The sequence below is a fragment of the Fusarium solani genome, assembly GCF_023522795.1.
Source record: "Fusarium solani strain SB1 chromosome Unknown bctg00000001, whole genome shotgun sequence".
Classification (NCBI taxonomy): Eukaryota; Fungi; Ascomycota; class Sordariomycetes; order Hypocreales; family Nectriaceae; genus Fusarium; species Fusarium solani.
The window spans coordinates 1,272,565-1,289,869 of record NW_027072156.1 but is presented as its reverse complement, the minus strand read 5'-3'; the positions used below and the strand labels follow the sequence as shown (position 1 = coordinate 1,289,869).

The window sequence follows — 17,305 nt, the reverse complement described above, 5'->3', positions numbered from 1 at the left end:
TATCGTCTTCACGCCGCGACATCGTTTCAGTCTTGTTCGCGCCTCGTCCCTATGCAGATCAAACATCCTTATCATCGCAAAGGAGCTGAAGCTCACCTGAGCTATACACGAGCTAGAACTATAAGACCGAGGTCAAACGGAGCCAGCCTAAGAGTGTCCTAGATATAACAATTGTAAGTAAATTTTTCCACTTTCTCATTTCATGATGATTCGAGGTGGATGCCATCATCCTTTGTGTCGTGTGTGACACCTGCCATATCGTTGTGAGAGCCTTGCGCTTGATTGATTGAATGCCTGGGGTTTCGGGCGGCGACTTGACCACCCCGACATGCAAACGAAGGGATAACGACGGGAGCTGCCTCGATATGAATTATTCGAAAGAGTATGGCGTACAAGCATCAAACAAAGAACCTGAAGCCGCCTCGCTCGGTACCAAAGCACCCTCCATGTGCTACTTCACGACGGTGCCAGCTTCCACTCCGCTACCGACCTCTTTTCCTCACTCTCCCAGCGAACATCTACTGCACGAAATGACCATGGAGCATGAAACACAAACTGACAAGCCGCCGCAGTGCAAAGACGCTCAACCAAGTCCCCCTCCTGTGCGTCGGTCTCGGCGTCTTGCCGCGAAGCCTCTAAAGACTGCCAACGCGCCAGGGACGATGGGCGAGCCGAGGAGAAATCCCAAACGCAAGGCTAGCGAGGCCACCAACGAGGCGAATCATGCCATCAGCAAGGAATCTGGGCAACTACTCCTCAATGAGGCGCTGGCGCCGCTATCTCAGGAGGATATCCAAGAGTGGGAGGGGTGGATAGCCCTCGAGTCGGAGCCGGTAAGTGCCTGGTATTCTTGGATGCGCCCGAAATCTAATCTTTCAGGCTTTTTTCAACATCATTCTACGAGATCTCGGTGTCAAGGACGTCAAGGCGCAAGAGATTTTCACAATTGATCAAGATTCTCTGGCGCTTCTACCGCAAGTTTGACCCGTCATCACTACCCCTCCCAACTCCCGCTCATCGTTTGCAGGCAACCAGTATACGGCTTAATCTTTCTCTTTCAATATGTCCCTGGATACGATCAGGTAAACGAGGAGGAAGATATAAGCGACGTGTGGTTCGCAAACCAAGTAAGTCGATGTCTACCTCCTGCCTCAGCCGTAGTCTCATATTGGACAGACAACCGACAATGCGTGTGCGACCGTCGCCATGCTGAATATCGTCATGAACGCCGACGGTCTTGATCTCGGCGACAAGCTACAAGATTTCAAGGAATCAACTAGGCACCTCAACACCGCCCTCCGTGGCCGTCAGCTCAGCAAGAATACCTTCATCCGCACCATCCACAACTCCTTTACCCGTCGCATGGATCACCTTAATGCCGATCTGTGCTTGGAAAATGAGATTTCCGAGGCCAAAACCACAAAGACAAGAAAGCGTGCGGCGCCACGGAAAGGGAAGAGAGCGCCCACCAGGAAGAAAAAGGTCAAGTCAGACTATGGATTCCATTTCATCGCCTATGTTCCTGCGGGCGGATACGTCTGGGAACTTGACGGCCTTCAAAGTAAACCAAACAGGCTCGGTAAGTATCTATGAACAGAAGTCATTACAGCAGCCATTCGCTTACCATTTTCACATAGATCCTGTACCTGAAGGCGGCGATTGGACTACTGTCGCAAGGCCCCAAATCGAAGGCCGGATGCTACAGTACGAAGAGAACCAGCTCTCCTTCAACCTCCTCGCGCTTTGCCGAAGCCCCCTTTCCGCTCACACACAAACCATTGCACGCGCCGCTGCGTCTCTTCACCATCTTCACACCCAAATCCAACCAGACTCTACCTTTTCAGAACTCACCTCCGCCGAGTCAAATCCTCTCGACATCAGAGATGAGAGCCGCCTTGCCGAGTTTAATCTCAAGCCGAAGGACATTACCAGCTTGGACATTTCCGAAGACTTGCGGGCGAAAATCAAGCAGCCAGACTTCGACACCAGTGCTGCTTATGAGCTGCATCAGGAACTTGTCATAGAAGTCAAGGCCGCGATGGGCGAGTACCGCGCAGAACTGATGTCCAAAGCGGATGACGAACAGCGTGTAAAGGGCCGCAAGAAAGACTTTGGTCCTGCCCTACACAAGTGGATGACCAAGCTTGCCGAGAAGGGCGTGCTGGAGGACGTCATCAAGGCATCATGAGGTTATTGTGAGGGGTCCATGTTGGCATCACGTATTGGAACTCACTGTACTGGACTCGTTTTGGAAGATTCTTGGCCATGGCTTCGGCGGACATGGGGTTGTCCAGTAACGAATAAATGCATGTCGAACAACTTAATCACGTCTCAAACTTGAAGAAAACATGCCAATTTCAATCATTATATACCATGAAATAAATCCCCCAGCCTCGCTTTTGTGAGTTGAATCAAACGCCAAATCATCCCTTTTTCCAACGCCAGCCAAGCTCCCTCGATGAGTCTAAGATGAGACCCCCTTGTCGCTAGACACCGTACAAACATGCTGAAGAAGAGAAATGAGGAAATGGGACAAGCAAACGGGGACGCGAAAGGGGGAGAACCTGGTCTTCTCAGTCGTCGGGATACTGCTCCGTGATGTTGGACACGAAGCTGCACGTATCGGCATCAAATCTCTTGAAGAACTTGCCAGCTTGCGGGAAGAGGCTCTTGGGGACCTCGCTGGGGTCTTGGATGAGGACGATGTTGTCTTCAGCGACAACATGCCTCTCGGGTCCTGATGTGCGGCTATTGTCAAGTCAGGTCAAGCACACCACAGCAGGAAAACATCAGGGTCATTACTTACACGCACGTATAAAACGTCCGGTTGCGAGGACGCACCAGGTTCGGTAGTTCTGTATCGCTGTTATCGTCGAGCGTCTCGTCAATAGCCACGGTGTGTGGCATGGGCAGTCTTCGCGTACCCTGGTCGGTCCAACCGTTGACAGCACCGATCCAGCCGTACCGCCGGTGTTTGAAGACTTGCCCGATCTTGTAGAGCACCGGCTGCTTCCTCCCTCCATTCCTGCGCAGGACCGGGGCGCAAGCTCGTCCAGCTCGTCGATGAGACCAAGCACCTCACGCGGGTTGTCCCATCTGCGGGGATTGTTCCTCATAAATCTCTCGCGGAAGGGACCAAAGCGATCGTACCGGGGGAAGATGTACTTCTCAACCAGCCAGGCGTCTTCGCACCAACTCTTGGCGAACCGGTTCAGGAAGGGCTCCAAAGCTTCGTCCCACTCAAAGGCGTCAGCCGGCGTAAGGAGGAGCGACGCCCACAGCGCCGAGTAGAGAGCGGCGTCGATGTTGGTGCTGTCGTTGCCCGTGATGAGTTGTGTGAGTCCAGGATCGGCCTGGTCTCGGGCCTCCATCACCCGGGCAGCCGTTGCTCTGATATTTCGCGCCGTCCGCGTCGCGATGGCAATAGGACTCACGGGAGCCAGGAAGACATCGGTACTCGTCTGCCATCCCAGCCGAGCAAGCATGGCCTGCAGGTCGGCCATTGGCACCTCCTCGCTCGAGCCATAAGGGTCGAGGTACATCCTTTCCAGGGGCACATTGGGCTGAGAAACAGGGGCGCCTTCCAGAGTTTTGCCCTGTTCCGCAAAGACTATAGCGTGGACGTGAGTTGGGAACGCGCAGCATTCGGCATGCAGACCCAGCCTCCGAGCAATACAACAGAAGATGGCGCTGGAGATGATGGGGATGGAGTCATGATCCTCATGGCGCAGTGCCTGGCCGATGAGACAGTTCCTCAGGTTTCGGTAACGCTCGGGGTGCTGCAAACCTGTGAGGTTGTTGATACGAAGCCAGCGGTTCAGTGCTAACGCTTTTTGCCGCGTTGTCAAGACATCGATATCTGGTCTACTGTTGCGGAATTCGGCAGCCTTGGAATCAAGGATGCGACCAATCTGATCCATCTCATTAATACAGAAGCTTGAAGGAAGAAAATGCAACCACATACATCGTCAATATCCCCTGGCTGGTCATGCAGCACAAATAAATCAAAGGCACCTAGTACTCTTTCGAGATCGAAGCCCGAAGGATGGGCACCAGGATCTGCACTTGCCATTTGTATTTTGTGCCATTCCTCAACAGCGAGGCTTCTATGGACGCTATCCAAGAGCGCTCCGCTATAGTATCTGTTATACGAGTGTCAGCGTCATGTGGAGCTTCAGTTGTAATCCGTCAGGCTCTCACCGTCGCGCCAGATGATCATCGATGGAATCATCCGCGTCGCACTGCTCTAGCAGAAAGTCCTTGGCGTCATAGCCAAGTCTGCAGACTTTCTCGAATCTCCTTAGCCGGCCAACTTTGGTGGCAAGGATCTCATCCAAGAGACGGTTGATCTGAGCATTTCGACACTTGCGAATGATGAATAGCTTCTTCCACGGGGTCGCGGGCGCCCTATCCCTCAGCCGCTGATGGAAGCGATGCTCTGGGTGCCAGAATTTGAAGTTGCTCTGGCAATGATATCTCCATAGAAGAGGTTCATTGGCCAGCCGCCTCAGACGATGCGAGATGAGCTGAAAACTGGCGAGGGTATCTTCGGGTGAAATGTAATAGAGCAGATGCTGTATTATTTCATCTGGGACTTGCGAAAAAGACATGGCGGCGCTGTCGATGAGGCAATCCCCAGGGGATATATGGAGTGGCAGGCGGTGAAGTGGTGCGATGGGACACGAAAAAAAGCAAGACCCTTGCAGGGGAAAGAAGCCTTGGTTCGCTGGCAGGTGTGAGGGAGATTGCTGACTTAAGGGGGACCTCTCTGATATCGAGTACAAAGAAAACCACGAGCTGGCCTGTCGATCAACAGCACGAATATGTCATTGCGCCTCCCCTGGCCCTCAAAAACGCCCTCTCACCTCATCCGGTTGCACGATGTTATCATTGTTTGCTGGCTCGGGTGGGGCGGAAGCAATATATTTACCGGGGGTATGACGATATCGGAGCCTGCTTACTTTGTGCGGGGATCTGAGATTCAGCACAATGAAGATGGGGTTGAATGAGCCGGTGAGACATGATGATTGGCGCGAATGAATAGTAGGTTGTTTACGAACTGAAGTCAATCAGAGTCCCAATGGCAGTGGACACGATTAGAGTGTTCAAGCACCAACTTTAGTCCTGTCTAAGACCTCATAGAACACTCAATGGCTGATTTCGGGTCTTGGAATCAAAAGCAAGGCCATACGATACCAAATTACAGCCAATGCCAACAGTCTCTCACTTACAAGGCCCTTGCAATAGGAACGAAAGGCACCCTATCAACAAATTTTGATTGCCACCGTGCTTGTGTTGTTACATGCCAAAAAGGTCTTGGTGAAGCATCTTCTTGTCTAAAACTCATACTCTTTTTGAAGCGAATATTATGGAGCCTTATTGAGAGCCTAGAAGAGGCTTCATACACTGACAGACATTACGCAGCAGTAACATGGGAGCAAGACAAGCTAAAATTTATATCCAAGCTTCAGGTATATAATAGCCCCCATGTTGATAAGGTTTGCAGTTGCAGAAAACTACACCGCGATGGTCTCAGCAAAGTATCGTTAAAATTAACTGCCTTTCACAAGAGATGAAAGATAAAATTCTTCTCCAATTGTCGGGAATGAACAACTCAAGCATTTTACTACTTGCACTATCCTCAGCTTGGAGTGAGGAAACAAGACCCACATATTGAACTCTATCCAATCAGGTATCAATTATCCTTTCCGCCAACCCCACTCCCGGATTTGTTTTCGTTCTAGTCCGAAAAGGGATACAAAGTAAACAACAACGCGCCTGGTCTAAAGAGGTCGGCTCGAAACCAGCGCGTTCTCCACATCTTCTTTGCTTGCACCAGCCCAGCCCAGCCCACGAGCGTATCTTGATCCTTCTTTATCACCAACAATAAATCCAACTGCGAAACGAGGCGAAGCGATACTCTTTACGCTCTACACAGAGCGACCGCTTATCATCTCTGGCATGATCCGCCTCAATCCTACGCAGCATTTCTAGAGCTCAACCGCAGTCCACACACTACCGCCATCATGCCCGACTTTGGCGGCGGCGCGCTCGACACCCCGCGAACAAACATTGGGGATGCCACCTACCTCAGTCGACAGCCTGACTTTGCCGATATTTCACAAGAGGCGTCTTTCCAGTCACCAGCCAAGGAGGGCAACCTCCTCCAACAACTTCGCAATGGCCGCTCCAACGGCATCAACCTTCGCACCCCACGTCAAAGAGGACCCTTGGCCGACCGCAGAAATCTTCCTCCCAGCGTCGGAGGCGCCGAGTTTACACCTTTGCTCAAGTCGGCCACGAGAAACAGCGTGCGGCGATTCGGAAAAGAGAATGGCAACAACGTACCGAACACGCCTTCATTAGACAGAATCGATGAGGGCGACCTCACTGCTGTCCCACGCGGGGACACTTCCATGTACACAGGGTCGCGCAATCAGTCCTACATGGAAAACACAATCCCCGAGATCGACACCACCAGCGCTGCCTCGACCCCATTGGCGATTCCTCGGAGGAGAGGAGGCGATAAGGGCCCTCTCCAAGACGGCAACCAACTGTCGCTTCGGGAACAAGAGAATGTTATTGACAGGATCGAGAAGGAGAACTTTGGTCTCAAGCTCAAGATTCACTTCCTCGAGGAGGCGCTTCGGAAAGCAGGGCCTGGCTTTAGCGAGGCCGCCCTCAAGGAGAACACCGAACTCAAGGTCGACAAGGTCACGATGCAGAGAGAGCTCCACAAATACAAGAAGCATTTGACGACTGCCGAGAAGGACCTCGAGAGTTACCGTCAGCAGATGCTGGAGCTTCAGGACAAGGCCAAACGGAAATACAGCGATCAGAGCCAGCAAGCAGAGATGGACAAGCTACGACAGCTAATAGATGATCGTGAAGCAGACATTGAAGATCTTCAGCGTCAGCTTGACCAACAACAAGGAAACAACGACCAGGTCGAGAAGTTGCAGGACGACATCGGGGACCTAGAAGCCGATCTCCAGGAGAAGGATCGATTGCTTACCGAACGAGAGGACGAAGTCGAAGACCTCAAGGAAAAGATGGAGAGCCTCAAGGACCAAGTGGATGAAGCGGAGCAAAAGGCCAAGGATGCCCAGCGCAAGATGCTGGCTCTGGAGGAAAAGTCTCAGCACAACGACCAGGTCGAAAAGTTGCAGGACGACATCGGTGATTTGGAAGCCGATCTCCAGGAGAAGGACCGACTACTTACCGAACGAGAAGATGAAGTGGAGGATCTCAAGGAAAAGATGGAGAGTCTCAGGGATCAGGTGGCCGAAGCAGAGAAGAAGGTCAAGGATACTCAGCGCAAGATGCTGGCACTGGAGAGCAAGGCTGATCATAGCGACGAGTTGAAGGACGCTCAACGCAAAATGATGGCGCTGGAGGAAAAGGCCCATGACAACGATCAGCTGAAGGATGAGCTCAAGGACGCCAAGGAGACGATTCAAGGTCTCAAGCAGAGCATGAAAGAAAACCTGGACCGGTCGAATCGGGAGTCCCAACACCTTGAGAGGCAACTTGAGGATGTCCAAGAACAGAAGACAACGCTCGAAACAAAGCTAAAGGACTTCAGGAAGCAGGCTGAGGAGATGGTGGAGCAACACGAGCTGGATCTCGACGAACTAAGGCACCAGCTTGCAGATGCCGAGAAGCAAAAGTCTATGCTCAAGAAGGTCCTCGAGGACGCTACCGGCCCAGAGTCCCAGCGTCTTCAGAGGCAACTTGAGGATCTCCAAGAGCAGAAGTCGACGCTCGAAGCAACGCTGAGGGAGTCCAGGAAACAAGCCAAGGATGTGACAGCGCAACGCGACTTAGAGATCGATGAACTCAGACATCAGCTCGCAGATACTGAGGACCAAAAGTTGGAGCTCGAGGCAGCGCTGAAGGAATCGAGGAAGCAAGTCAAGGAGATGGCGGCACAACACGACCTGGATCTCGATGAACTGGAGCATGAGCTTGCGGATTACAAGGATCAGAAGTTGGAGCTTGAAGCAGCGTTGGCGGACTCCAGGAAACGGGTCGATGAGTTGATAACGCAACACGAACTGGATCTTGAAGAACTGAAGCATCAGCTTGCCGGTACCGAGGACCAGATGCTCGAAGCAGCGATGAAGGACTCAAGGAAGCAAACCAAGGAGATGTTGGCGCGACACGAACTGGAACTCGAGAAGCTCAAACATCAGCTCACAGACGCCGAGGACCAGAAGTCGATGCTGGAAAAGTTCCTCGAGGATACCAGACAACAGGCCCGAGAGGCTCGAGACACCGCGGCACAAGACAAGCGAGCCCTCCTTGAATTAAAGCATCAACTTGCAGATATCGAAGACGAGAAATTGGAGCTTGAAAGGCTTCTCAAGGATGCTGGCAAGCAGCAGACTCAAGAGATGTCAACGCAGCACAAGCGAACTATCGACCAACTAAAGCGTCAGCTCGCCGATGCTGAGGAGCAGAAGTCGGAGCTTGAGGAGCAGAAGCTGGAGCTTGAGAAGCTCCTCAGAGACGCTGGGCAACAACGGTCTCAAGAGACGACAACGCAACACAAGCGGGCTCTCGATGATTTGAGGCGTCAGCTTGCAGATAGCGAGGAGCAGAAGCTCGAGCTCGAAAGGCTTCTCAAGGATGCCGGGAAGCAGCAAGCTCAGGAGATAGCGACACAGCACCGACGGACTCTGGACGAACTGAAGCGCCAGCTTATGGATACCGAGGACCAGAGGTTAGAACTCGAAAAGCTTCTCGAGGATGCTGGAAAGCAGCAGGCTCAAGAGATGGCGACGCAACACAAGCGGGCTCTCGACCTGCTAAAACGTCAACTTGCCGATGCCGAGGAGCAGAAGTTGGAGCTTGAGAAGCTTCTCAAGGATGCCGGACAACAACAGGCTCAAGAGATCGCGACCCAGCACAAGCGAGCTCTCCTTGAACTCAAGCACCAGCTTGCAGACAGCGAGGAGCAGAAGTCGGAACTTGAGAAGTTCCTCGAGGATGCCGAGCATCAGGCCCAAGAGGCAGCAACACAACACCGCCGGGCTCTCAACGAGCTAAAACATCAACTTGCAGACACAGTGGCGCAACACGAAATAGATCTCGACGAGGCCGGACACCAGGCTCGAGAGATAGCGACGCAACGCGAGCGAGCTCTCAACCAACTGAAACGCCAGCTTGCCGACACGGTGGCGCAACACGAACGAGATCTCGAGGAGCTGAAGCATCAGCTTGCAGATGCCGAGGACCAGAAGATGGTGCTCGAAGAGTTCCTCGAAGATGCCGAGCAGCAAGCTCAAGAGGTGGCAACACAACACGAGAGAACTCTCCTTGAGCTGAAGCATCAGATCAGCAAGGTAGAGCGAGAACGCAATACCGCGGCGGCACAGCAGACGGACACTCTGTTGAACAAGCAAGATCGACAGGTACGGAAGATCAAGGCGGAAATGGAGAACCTGGAGCACGACGTCCTCCAGCAACAGGAGCTCATCGACAACCTCAGCGCTTCAGAGGCCTCACTCCGCCGCAAGCTTGAGCGAGCGCGCAGCGAACGAGCCGCCTTCCGCATGAGCGCCGAGAAGCTGCAGAAGGACCTCGAGCGCATCAAGGCCACGGCCGTCGCCGCCAAGACTGAGGCATCGGAGCGACGACGCTCGGCGGACCTCAAGACCCAGGAGACCATCGACGGGGCGGACCAGGCTCTGGAGACGGTGATCCGGGCGGCCGAGAGCGCAGAGGAGCGTCACAAGAAGGAGCTACGAGGTGTTGTGATGCAGATGGAGTGGATGCAGGCCCGTTTCAAGCGAGAGGCTTCCCTACGAGCTGATGCTGCGTACGCGAAGAAGTTCCTACAGCTACAGCTTGACATTGCCAACGCTTGGTACGTTTTTCTTTTACTCTTCCTCTTTGACTCGGTACTTTTGCTAACTTTCTCCCAGCAACAAAGCTCAGCTTCGAGAACTCGAGGACATCCGGGTCAACCTCCTCGGCAACAAGAAGGCTCTCTCCCTGCCGAGCCACGCCACTTCTTCTACATCAACCACCAAACCCACTCTCCGAACATTCCTCGTCATGGCACGCTTCATCGCCCGTGCCCGGTTAGCAGCGAAGGACTGGGCCAAGCAGGAGACTGTCCGAAAGAAGCTCGTGGCCGCCAAGGAGGAGCAGCGCAAGGTGAAGCGATCTCGTCAGCTCAAGGTTGTCAGGGCCGAGGCATAAGGACACAACTACATATATTCTGTCAAGTTAAGAAACGGCAAGAGGAAAAGCGAAACTGTATTGCATTGCATGGGCGAGGGTGTTTCAAGGTGGAATAGGAGGAATTCTGTCTTATCAGTTTGTTTGTTTCTTTCGAGCGAGTCCTTGATAGGGAATGGATTTGGGCGGTTTGGGTACGGGTGTTGTTATGGATACCAACCTGGGACGTTTGGAGACAAAGCGAATTAAAGCATCAAAGAGGCACAGGCACAATATGAATGAATTATCAATTTTGATTCATTCAAAAAATGTTGGAGTCTTTTCTTTTCATCCATCGCTGTACGAGAACCGAACCATATAAACATGCAACCAAGAACCCACACAAGATGACATCCAGCACTTCGTCATCTTGAGAAACACATCAAACAAGTCATCAAAAAAACAACACAACTAACAAAACACCCAAGCTTTGCAAACAGCCGCCCATCGTGATAAACCCCCCGGGCCTCATATTCCAAGACGTCGCTCAGCCAGCCTTTGTCCAACCAGTCAATCCCCTCCATTGTTAAACACCATGCATGATAAGGATGATGAACCCTTGGGCTCTTTTAGCCCCTCGGAAATAGGAAAAGAGTCAGGTAAGAGTATATAGGATTCTTATGGCTCATTGTTGCTCCTAGCTTAGGGCTGCGATACATTGGGATGCTACTAGCTAGGGAAACGCCCTATCCATTACATGACGAACAGCAGGTTCGTGTCTGGACCATATTAGCTCATGAACACTAGAGAGGGGTGCGAGTCAGACATACCGAGAGGATGACTGCAGGACAGCTGAGGCTTCTGAGTGTAGCGTGTTGAGAGCTCGTCACGGATGCTGTTGAGAAGTTGGACGTAGCTCTGCTGAGGGTTCTTCTTAAGCGCCGTAACAAAGGCCCAGGACATGGCGCCAGTGGCCTGAGAAGCAATGGTAGCATCGGCACTGTAAGTATGGTTAGCAATTTGCTGCTGCTGGCATGAAATAAAGGTGAAAAGAAATGCCCAAAAGCCTGCCGACCCAACGTAGCCCATCGCCCCAGATGCCAAATTACAGACTCGCAAGGAGGCTGTACTTGACATCTGGGGCGTGCCCGAGAATATGAAAATCATTAAAAGCTAAGTACATCAAAGTCCAGTCTGAAAACGCCTTGCGCCATCGCTGACATGAATAACCGGGAAACCTGTCCCAGACACAACAAGAAAGCAGAACCATGAACAAAAGACAGATGATCAAGCCGGGATCATCTGGTAAGTAGGGTATGATTGAGGAAAAGGGAGCACCCACGAAGTCTGATCGTCCTTGCTGCCAGACCACATGACAACGTCGGCGGGAGACGTCTTTGTCCGGAGGGCGCGGTCTCGGGCATCGTCGCCGTTGGCGGCCTTCTTGATGAAGCCAAAGATGTTGCTGGCGACGCCGCCCAAGTCGCCTTGGCTGTACGAGGAGATAACGCCGAGGAGGCCCTGGCCGGCTTCCTTGGCCAGGTTGGGCTCCTTGAGGATGCCCTGTGTCGAGTAGATGTAGGGAAGATCGAGGGCGGTACCGGAGTGGCACGAGTCGAAGATGGCTGTCAAGCGGACACCGGACTGAAGGGGACGAACCATGATGCGGTGCATCTCGTCGTCGGTAATGTGGCCCGTCTGTCGGAAATCGACAGGGTAAATGACTTCATCGTAACCATCGTCTTCGTCGCCGTCAAGATCCTTTGTCTGTCCACCATGACCTGCGATTGATTGTCAGCAATGTGGAGGGCCTCAGCCGCCACAGAGAGACTTACCTGAGTAGTGGAAGAACAACGAATCGTTAGGTCGGGCGTCCTTGACTAGCCAGTGCATGGCGCGCAAGATGTTTTGTTTGGTTGGCTGGCTCATGGGGTTCTGCTGATCATCTGTAAGGATCACCATGTCCTCCCGCTTGTAGCCAAAATGCTCAGAAAGGTAAGCAGTCATGTTGCGGACGTCATTGATACAGCCACGCAGCTGGCCGCGCTGGCCAAAGTAGTTGATTCCGATCAACAGGGCTTTTCTCCTGCCGGTGCAGTTGGAGTATCTGAAGGCATAGCTGTTGGGGGCGCCGTGGCCGAACTGCTGAGGCGCTGAGGGAGGAGGAGGAGGGCCGCCGCTGCCGCCTAAAGACATGTTAACAATCTGAGCGAGTCGTAGCCGGACATTGGGGGAATGATAGACGCACCAGGTCGTGTTTGGTAGTTGGGCTGAGGTGGGTGCTGCTGGTACTGGCCATACTGCGGCTGCTGAGGAGGGGGTTGCTGGTAGTATTGTTGCTGGGGAGGCGGTTGTTGGTGATAGCCGTAGGGCGGCTGGGGAGAAGGCTGGCCTTGCGGGTAGCCGCCGTAGGAGGGTTGCTGTCTATCGAGGAAGCTTAGTTAGCGGGCAATGTTTGCAACAGAGGCGGGAAGAGGCATCATGATCGCCAGGCGAGAATGCGGGGGATGGGGGCATTTTTTGGGCAGCGTCAGAGATGGGAAATGGAGAGTCGCACGGGTAATAATTGCCCTGGTATTGAGGCTGCGGCGGGCCGTAGCGGCCAGAGTTGTAGCCCGGGTATCCCGACATGTCGGGGCTGGAGAGGATAGAGTCGGTGCTGGAGGAGAGATGCGATTGAGGGTTGAAGCTGTCGAGGGCGGATATCACGGCGCGGTTTGTCGGTCGATTGTCAGGCTCAGACTCGGGTTCGGGTTTGGTGGAGGTTGAGAAAAGAGTGCCGTCGAAGACGAAGGACGGGGTCCTGGCAAGCTCAGCCTACCGTGCTGTACCTAGACAGGACAGGACAGGCGCCAAGAGGACGGGAAACGGCAAAAGGCGTGGTACTTTGCCTGGGACCGGATCTTGGCGTGGTGGTGAGGTACCCTTGGCTGGTCTGGGCTGGGCCTTGGCTGGGGTGGGCACGCGCGTTGAACCCCGTGAGCAGCGGGTGCGTGCGTGCGTACGTGATGCGACTTGACGCTGCTGATGGATGCTTGCGGGGCAGTTGCAGACAGAGAAGAGCCGAGGCGTGTCAAAAGGGTCCAAAGATCAAGGGTTCGGCGTAGGTAGGTATGGAGACTTTGCTCGAGGCAGCTAGAGCTATCGAGACACTGGCTGCTAGGTGTGGTGCACGGCCGTCCTTTGAAGCTGAAGGCGGGGGAGACAAGACGGTTGATGGATGGATGGGATGAGAGAGGACGAAGGAAGAGATCGAGGAGGGTCCAGAATGTTTAAGAGCAGAAGCAGCGTCCAAAGCCAAGAAGTAAGTTGTAGTAAACAGAGAGTAAAAAGTGAATAAGCCAGGGGGGGATTGAGGATAGGTGGATGAGTGATGAGAGGAGACGGGGAAGGGGGGGTGTGGTTGCAGATTGGGCGTCGACCTGATTATCCGGCCAAAGTCTGACGGGCGTCTAAGAGGCAGGTAAGGTTTATCTCAGGCTGGCCTCGGTTTTGTAAAAGATGCTGTAACTCCGGCAGCAGATGGATAGATACCTCAGCAAAAAGACCGAGACGAGACAACGTTCAGTTCAGTTCAGTCCCTTGATGCTGAGAAATGCCGTATCCCGAAAGATGGAACTTTCTGGTGGGTTTTTTTTTGTTTTGGTCTCTTTGTTGGGGGTGTGTGTAATGATGACCAGAGGCGATTGCTTGATTATGTGAGGAGAGACCCTGCAACCAGTGCGTCGAGTCTTGTTGTTGTAGTCCAAGCTGCTGAAGAATGAGAAGAAAGAGAAAAAAAGAGAAGGATCTCGACGCCCTTTTTAGATCCAATATATTCCACATCAACAACACATGAAGTCCTCTACTTCTCTCTCTCCCTGCCCTGCCCGCCGCCGGGTTTGACAGCTTGGCAATGGAGGCACAGTTCAAGCGCCAGCCGACACCCAAAGGGGAAATACGGCCGGATCCCCATCGCTGGGAAGCGCCCCTCCCCGCCAGCTGATGGAGCAGCAAGCAGCAAGAAGTCCAAAAGAACGGTGACGGTGGCGGTGGACAATACCTACAGTAGCTACAGCACAACACGTAACTTAGGCGATAAACCTCGTCTCGTCCCGCCGCCGGGAGCACCATCTAATCTGGGAAACCGGCACAGCCCTAAACGGTCTCCGTTACGGTTCAGCGCTCCTCTCCAGGCTGTGCAGGGATAGGCCTCCATCTAAAGAGTTCACTCTTGTTGACGCAAGACCTGCTTTTCTTGATCCGACCCGACCGACTGGGCCCCGGCCGTGATGCTCAAGTCTGTTCGCTGTCGTCGGCCAAGCACGGATGAGACGGTTGCGTGACGTGATTCTAGTTCTTGGCCCATGTAATCCAATCCAATCCGTATTCTCTCTTGCAGACAGATTGGTACACACTCACAGACATACGCATGCACTTGCTCATGTTCTGTCGTTCTTCTTGTTGTTGCTTTTTTGCACGTCAAAAATTCAGGCACAACGTCAAATCTCGTCTCAATCTGAATGGTTCCTTAGTTGGCTGCCGTTATAGACAGGGTCGGGCTCAGCTCTACCGATCTACAACTACGAGATTCCCATTTCAGGCCATATACACGCTCCCCCAACGTAGCATCCGTTGAGATTGCGGCTCTTGCTTGCTTTTTGCCAACCTCATTGCCGGTGTCGCTGTCCATCGTCTCGCCATTCTCAAACCTCCGTGTCCGTTTGGTAGCGCAAGTTCCCAAACTCCACACGGCCGAGACCGCCCCAGGGGGGAATCTTGATCTCTTGACAGAGGCAGAGACAATGCCCCCCCGTGGTGGCTTTGTCCTCGCCGTTGGAACCTCAACACCCCCATCTTGACCGACTCGCAGATTTTTATTCTGCTGCCTTCTTCCATTGCTTGTGAATGTTGCAGAGGGTATCCCAGCAGCAGCGGACGACATTCCCAATTCATCTACAGCACGGGAGACCCGAACGGCACTGCCAACAGTTGCCATAGAGCTGCATCGTGATCCCGGGGGCATTCATTCGTATCATGATGCTTCAGGAAGAAGATTTGCATCACCGTCCTATTGCCCTACACCCCCTTCCCGACCCGCACACCCACCCGGTACGCCGGTAACTCGAAGGAAGGGGCCTGTCTGGAAATGACCGTCATCTCATGACGACCTATGAAGATGCAGTGCAACATGGAAAAGCCATCTCGGTTGACAGACATCTGCTTCCCCCCTGTTCACCTGGATAAGACGTCAACTTCCCCCATCCCTGCCCCCAGTATGTACGTAGCCCTTCAAGCACGCAGATCCAATCCGTAACCGCTGAATTATGTCTTCTTCGTGCCTGAGATGGACTCTTTCTTGTCTTGCACGTCTACAACATCAAACCCCTGTCAGGCTGAGTCTGCAAGCTTCCGGTGCGCTGCCCTAGCCGGCGCAACGGCGATCCCGATGCAGCTTGTGGACCAGGGTAGGTTTTTTGCTGGAGTAGTGATGCAAGCGTGCTTGAACAGCAACACCAGATAGTCAACACGTATGTAGCTAATATCACATTTCGTCTGGGGCGCAAGCTTCTGCCAGGACGGAGATAGATTCTAAATTTGAAAATTGCGAATTCCGCAGCAACTCTTGGCTCTTGACAAGCATTAACACGTGGATAGATCAAGAACGTTGGTCATCTTGCGCCATCTCCGAAGCCCTCGCTTCTCCAACCAACGAACAACAAACCCGAGGAAGGAAAAAAAGTCTGAAGCGAAAAGCACGGCCGGAATTGCGCGCCCAGGCGTGGAGAAGCAGGGGATACGTATCAAAATCTCCAGGTCAAGGGTAGCGGCGTTGGCGTTCACGTTGACTGTTGCGACTCTGAAAGATAAAAAAGATGCAGAAGATGGCTGAAATTTTCCGATAGCCTCCCCGCCCACGGCACGAAGATCATCCCAAATAGGTTAGCACAACGGGCAAGCCGAGAGCTGAATAGGGCTCTACGACATGGTCTCTGACCAATGGGGAGCTCTAGAGTGAGACTCAGCCGCCGGTGAAAAGCGGGGTGGGGCAAGCTAGGGCCGTGTGTGGGGCACTCCCGTGGCTTGATCCAGCGGAAGGAAGCTCGGGCCATGTCCCAAAGCAAGTGTGGCTGTGTGGCTTGTGACCGTTTTCGATATTCTGGGTCCGACTTGGAGGGAGCGCTTTTCCCATTGTTGATGTGTTTGGGTTACTCGGAACCGTGTGGTTGGGACCTCGAGGGCCGAAAATGGATCGAGCAGTCAACTGTCATCCAGGATGTTGGGACCAGAGTTGGACATGTAAGTGCCTTCTCCAGATAATACTGAGCCACGTATATACACACTCTCACTGTCTCTCTCTAAGTCACATATCCCAAATCTCCACCAACGCCTTCACATATCATCTCAAACCCAAATACTTACCCTTCATCTCTTACTTCCCCGTCTCATCTCCGGGCTCGAGCACATACCAGTCATCCTCGAATCTAGCACCAAACTAGAAACCTCCTCCGTGCCCAATGCCACGCGGGCCTCCATCCTGAATAAGGTAGCCCTGCACCGGCACCAATGCAGCCACGCGTGCCCACCAACAGAACAACACCAACATCAGCACCAACGCAACGACCCCCAGATTCGCGACCTGACCTCAGCTTTGAGGCCATGCACACGCCCTATGAGGCGGGCTGTTCTCATGTAGGTCCTCCCCCCTGTGGCCCGCCTTACCCGCCAATCTGGCACGCTGCGGGAGCCAAGTTCTCAACGCATGGTGTCATCCCTGAGGCTCTTTATCTCCTCCACGTCCCCATCTGAGTCAAGATCCGCCCCCGTGGCATGCTGAACCGGACCTGACCGGCATTGCGTCAAATATCTTGTCCTCCTCTCAGCGTCTCGGAGTGTCTCATCTCTCTGCGTCTCCCTGCAGAATCGTCACATCATGCCATTCAACCCTCGTGGCCAGAGTGGCTGTCCAGTTTGACCGCCCATCCCACGCCTTGCATCGTCTTCTGTTCCCAAGTCCCCGTTTCCTTTAGTTCCCGGCTTCCTTCTGACCCGCGGCTGTGGTCCCCGGAACCCGTGCTGCGGTGTCATGTACTTGGACCCAACTTGATCAACACTAAGACACTGCATCTAGAAGCACGCATGCCCCCTTTTGTCCAAG

The 17,305-nt window shown here is 53.3% G+C and overlaps 4 protein-coding genes across 4 annotated transcripts; 2 read left to right on the top strand and 2 right to left on the bottom strand.

The window, feature by feature from the left end:
- Positions 1-365: 365 nt before the first annotated feature.
- Positions 366-2,188, top strand: MRS44_002504 (uncharacterized protein; the record flags this gene model as incomplete). The annotated part of the gene is made up of 5 exons (XM_065622857.1): positions 366-833; positions 880-978; positions 1,083-1,127; positions 1,177-1,579; positions 1,638-2,188. The coding sequence occupies 5 exons, from the start codon at positions 366-368 to the stop codon at positions 2,186-2,188; spliced, it is 1,566 nt and encodes a 521-aa protein (XP_065478929.1).
- A 385-nt stretch (positions 2,189-2,573) lies between these two features.
- On the bottom strand, positions 2,574-4,610 carry MRS44_002503 (uncharacterized protein; the record flags this gene model as incomplete). Its single annotated transcript, XM_065622856.1, has 5 exons — positions 2,574-2,748; positions 2,807-3,025; positions 3,151-3,911; positions 3,965-4,142; positions 4,201-4,610. 5 exons carry the CDS (start codon positions 4,608-4,610, stop codon positions 2,574-2,576), a joined length of 1,743 nt encoding a protein of 580 aa, XP_065478928.1.
- Positions 4,611-6,026: 1,416 nt separating this feature from the next.
- MRS44_002502 (uncharacterized protein) lies at positions 6,027-10,209 on the top strand (the record flags this gene model as incomplete). The annotated part of the gene is made up of 2 exons (XM_065622855.1): positions 6,027-9,871; positions 9,930-10,209. 2 exons carry the CDS (start codon positions 6,027-6,029, stop codon positions 10,207-10,209), a joined length of 4,125 nt encoding a protein of 1,374 aa, XP_065478927.1.
- Positions 10,210-10,920: 711 nt separating this feature from the next.
- Positions 10,921-12,798, bottom strand: MRS44_002501 (uncharacterized protein; the record flags this gene model as incomplete). Its single annotated transcript, XM_046273493.1, has 6 exons — positions 10,921-10,946; positions 10,998-11,167; positions 11,510-11,948; positions 12,003-12,353; positions 12,416-12,591; positions 12,725-12,798. 6 exons carry the CDS (start codon positions 12,796-12,798, stop codon positions 10,921-10,923), a joined length of 1,236 nt encoding a protein of 411 aa, XP_046136609.1.
- Positions 12,799-17,305: the final 4,507 nt, after the last annotated feature.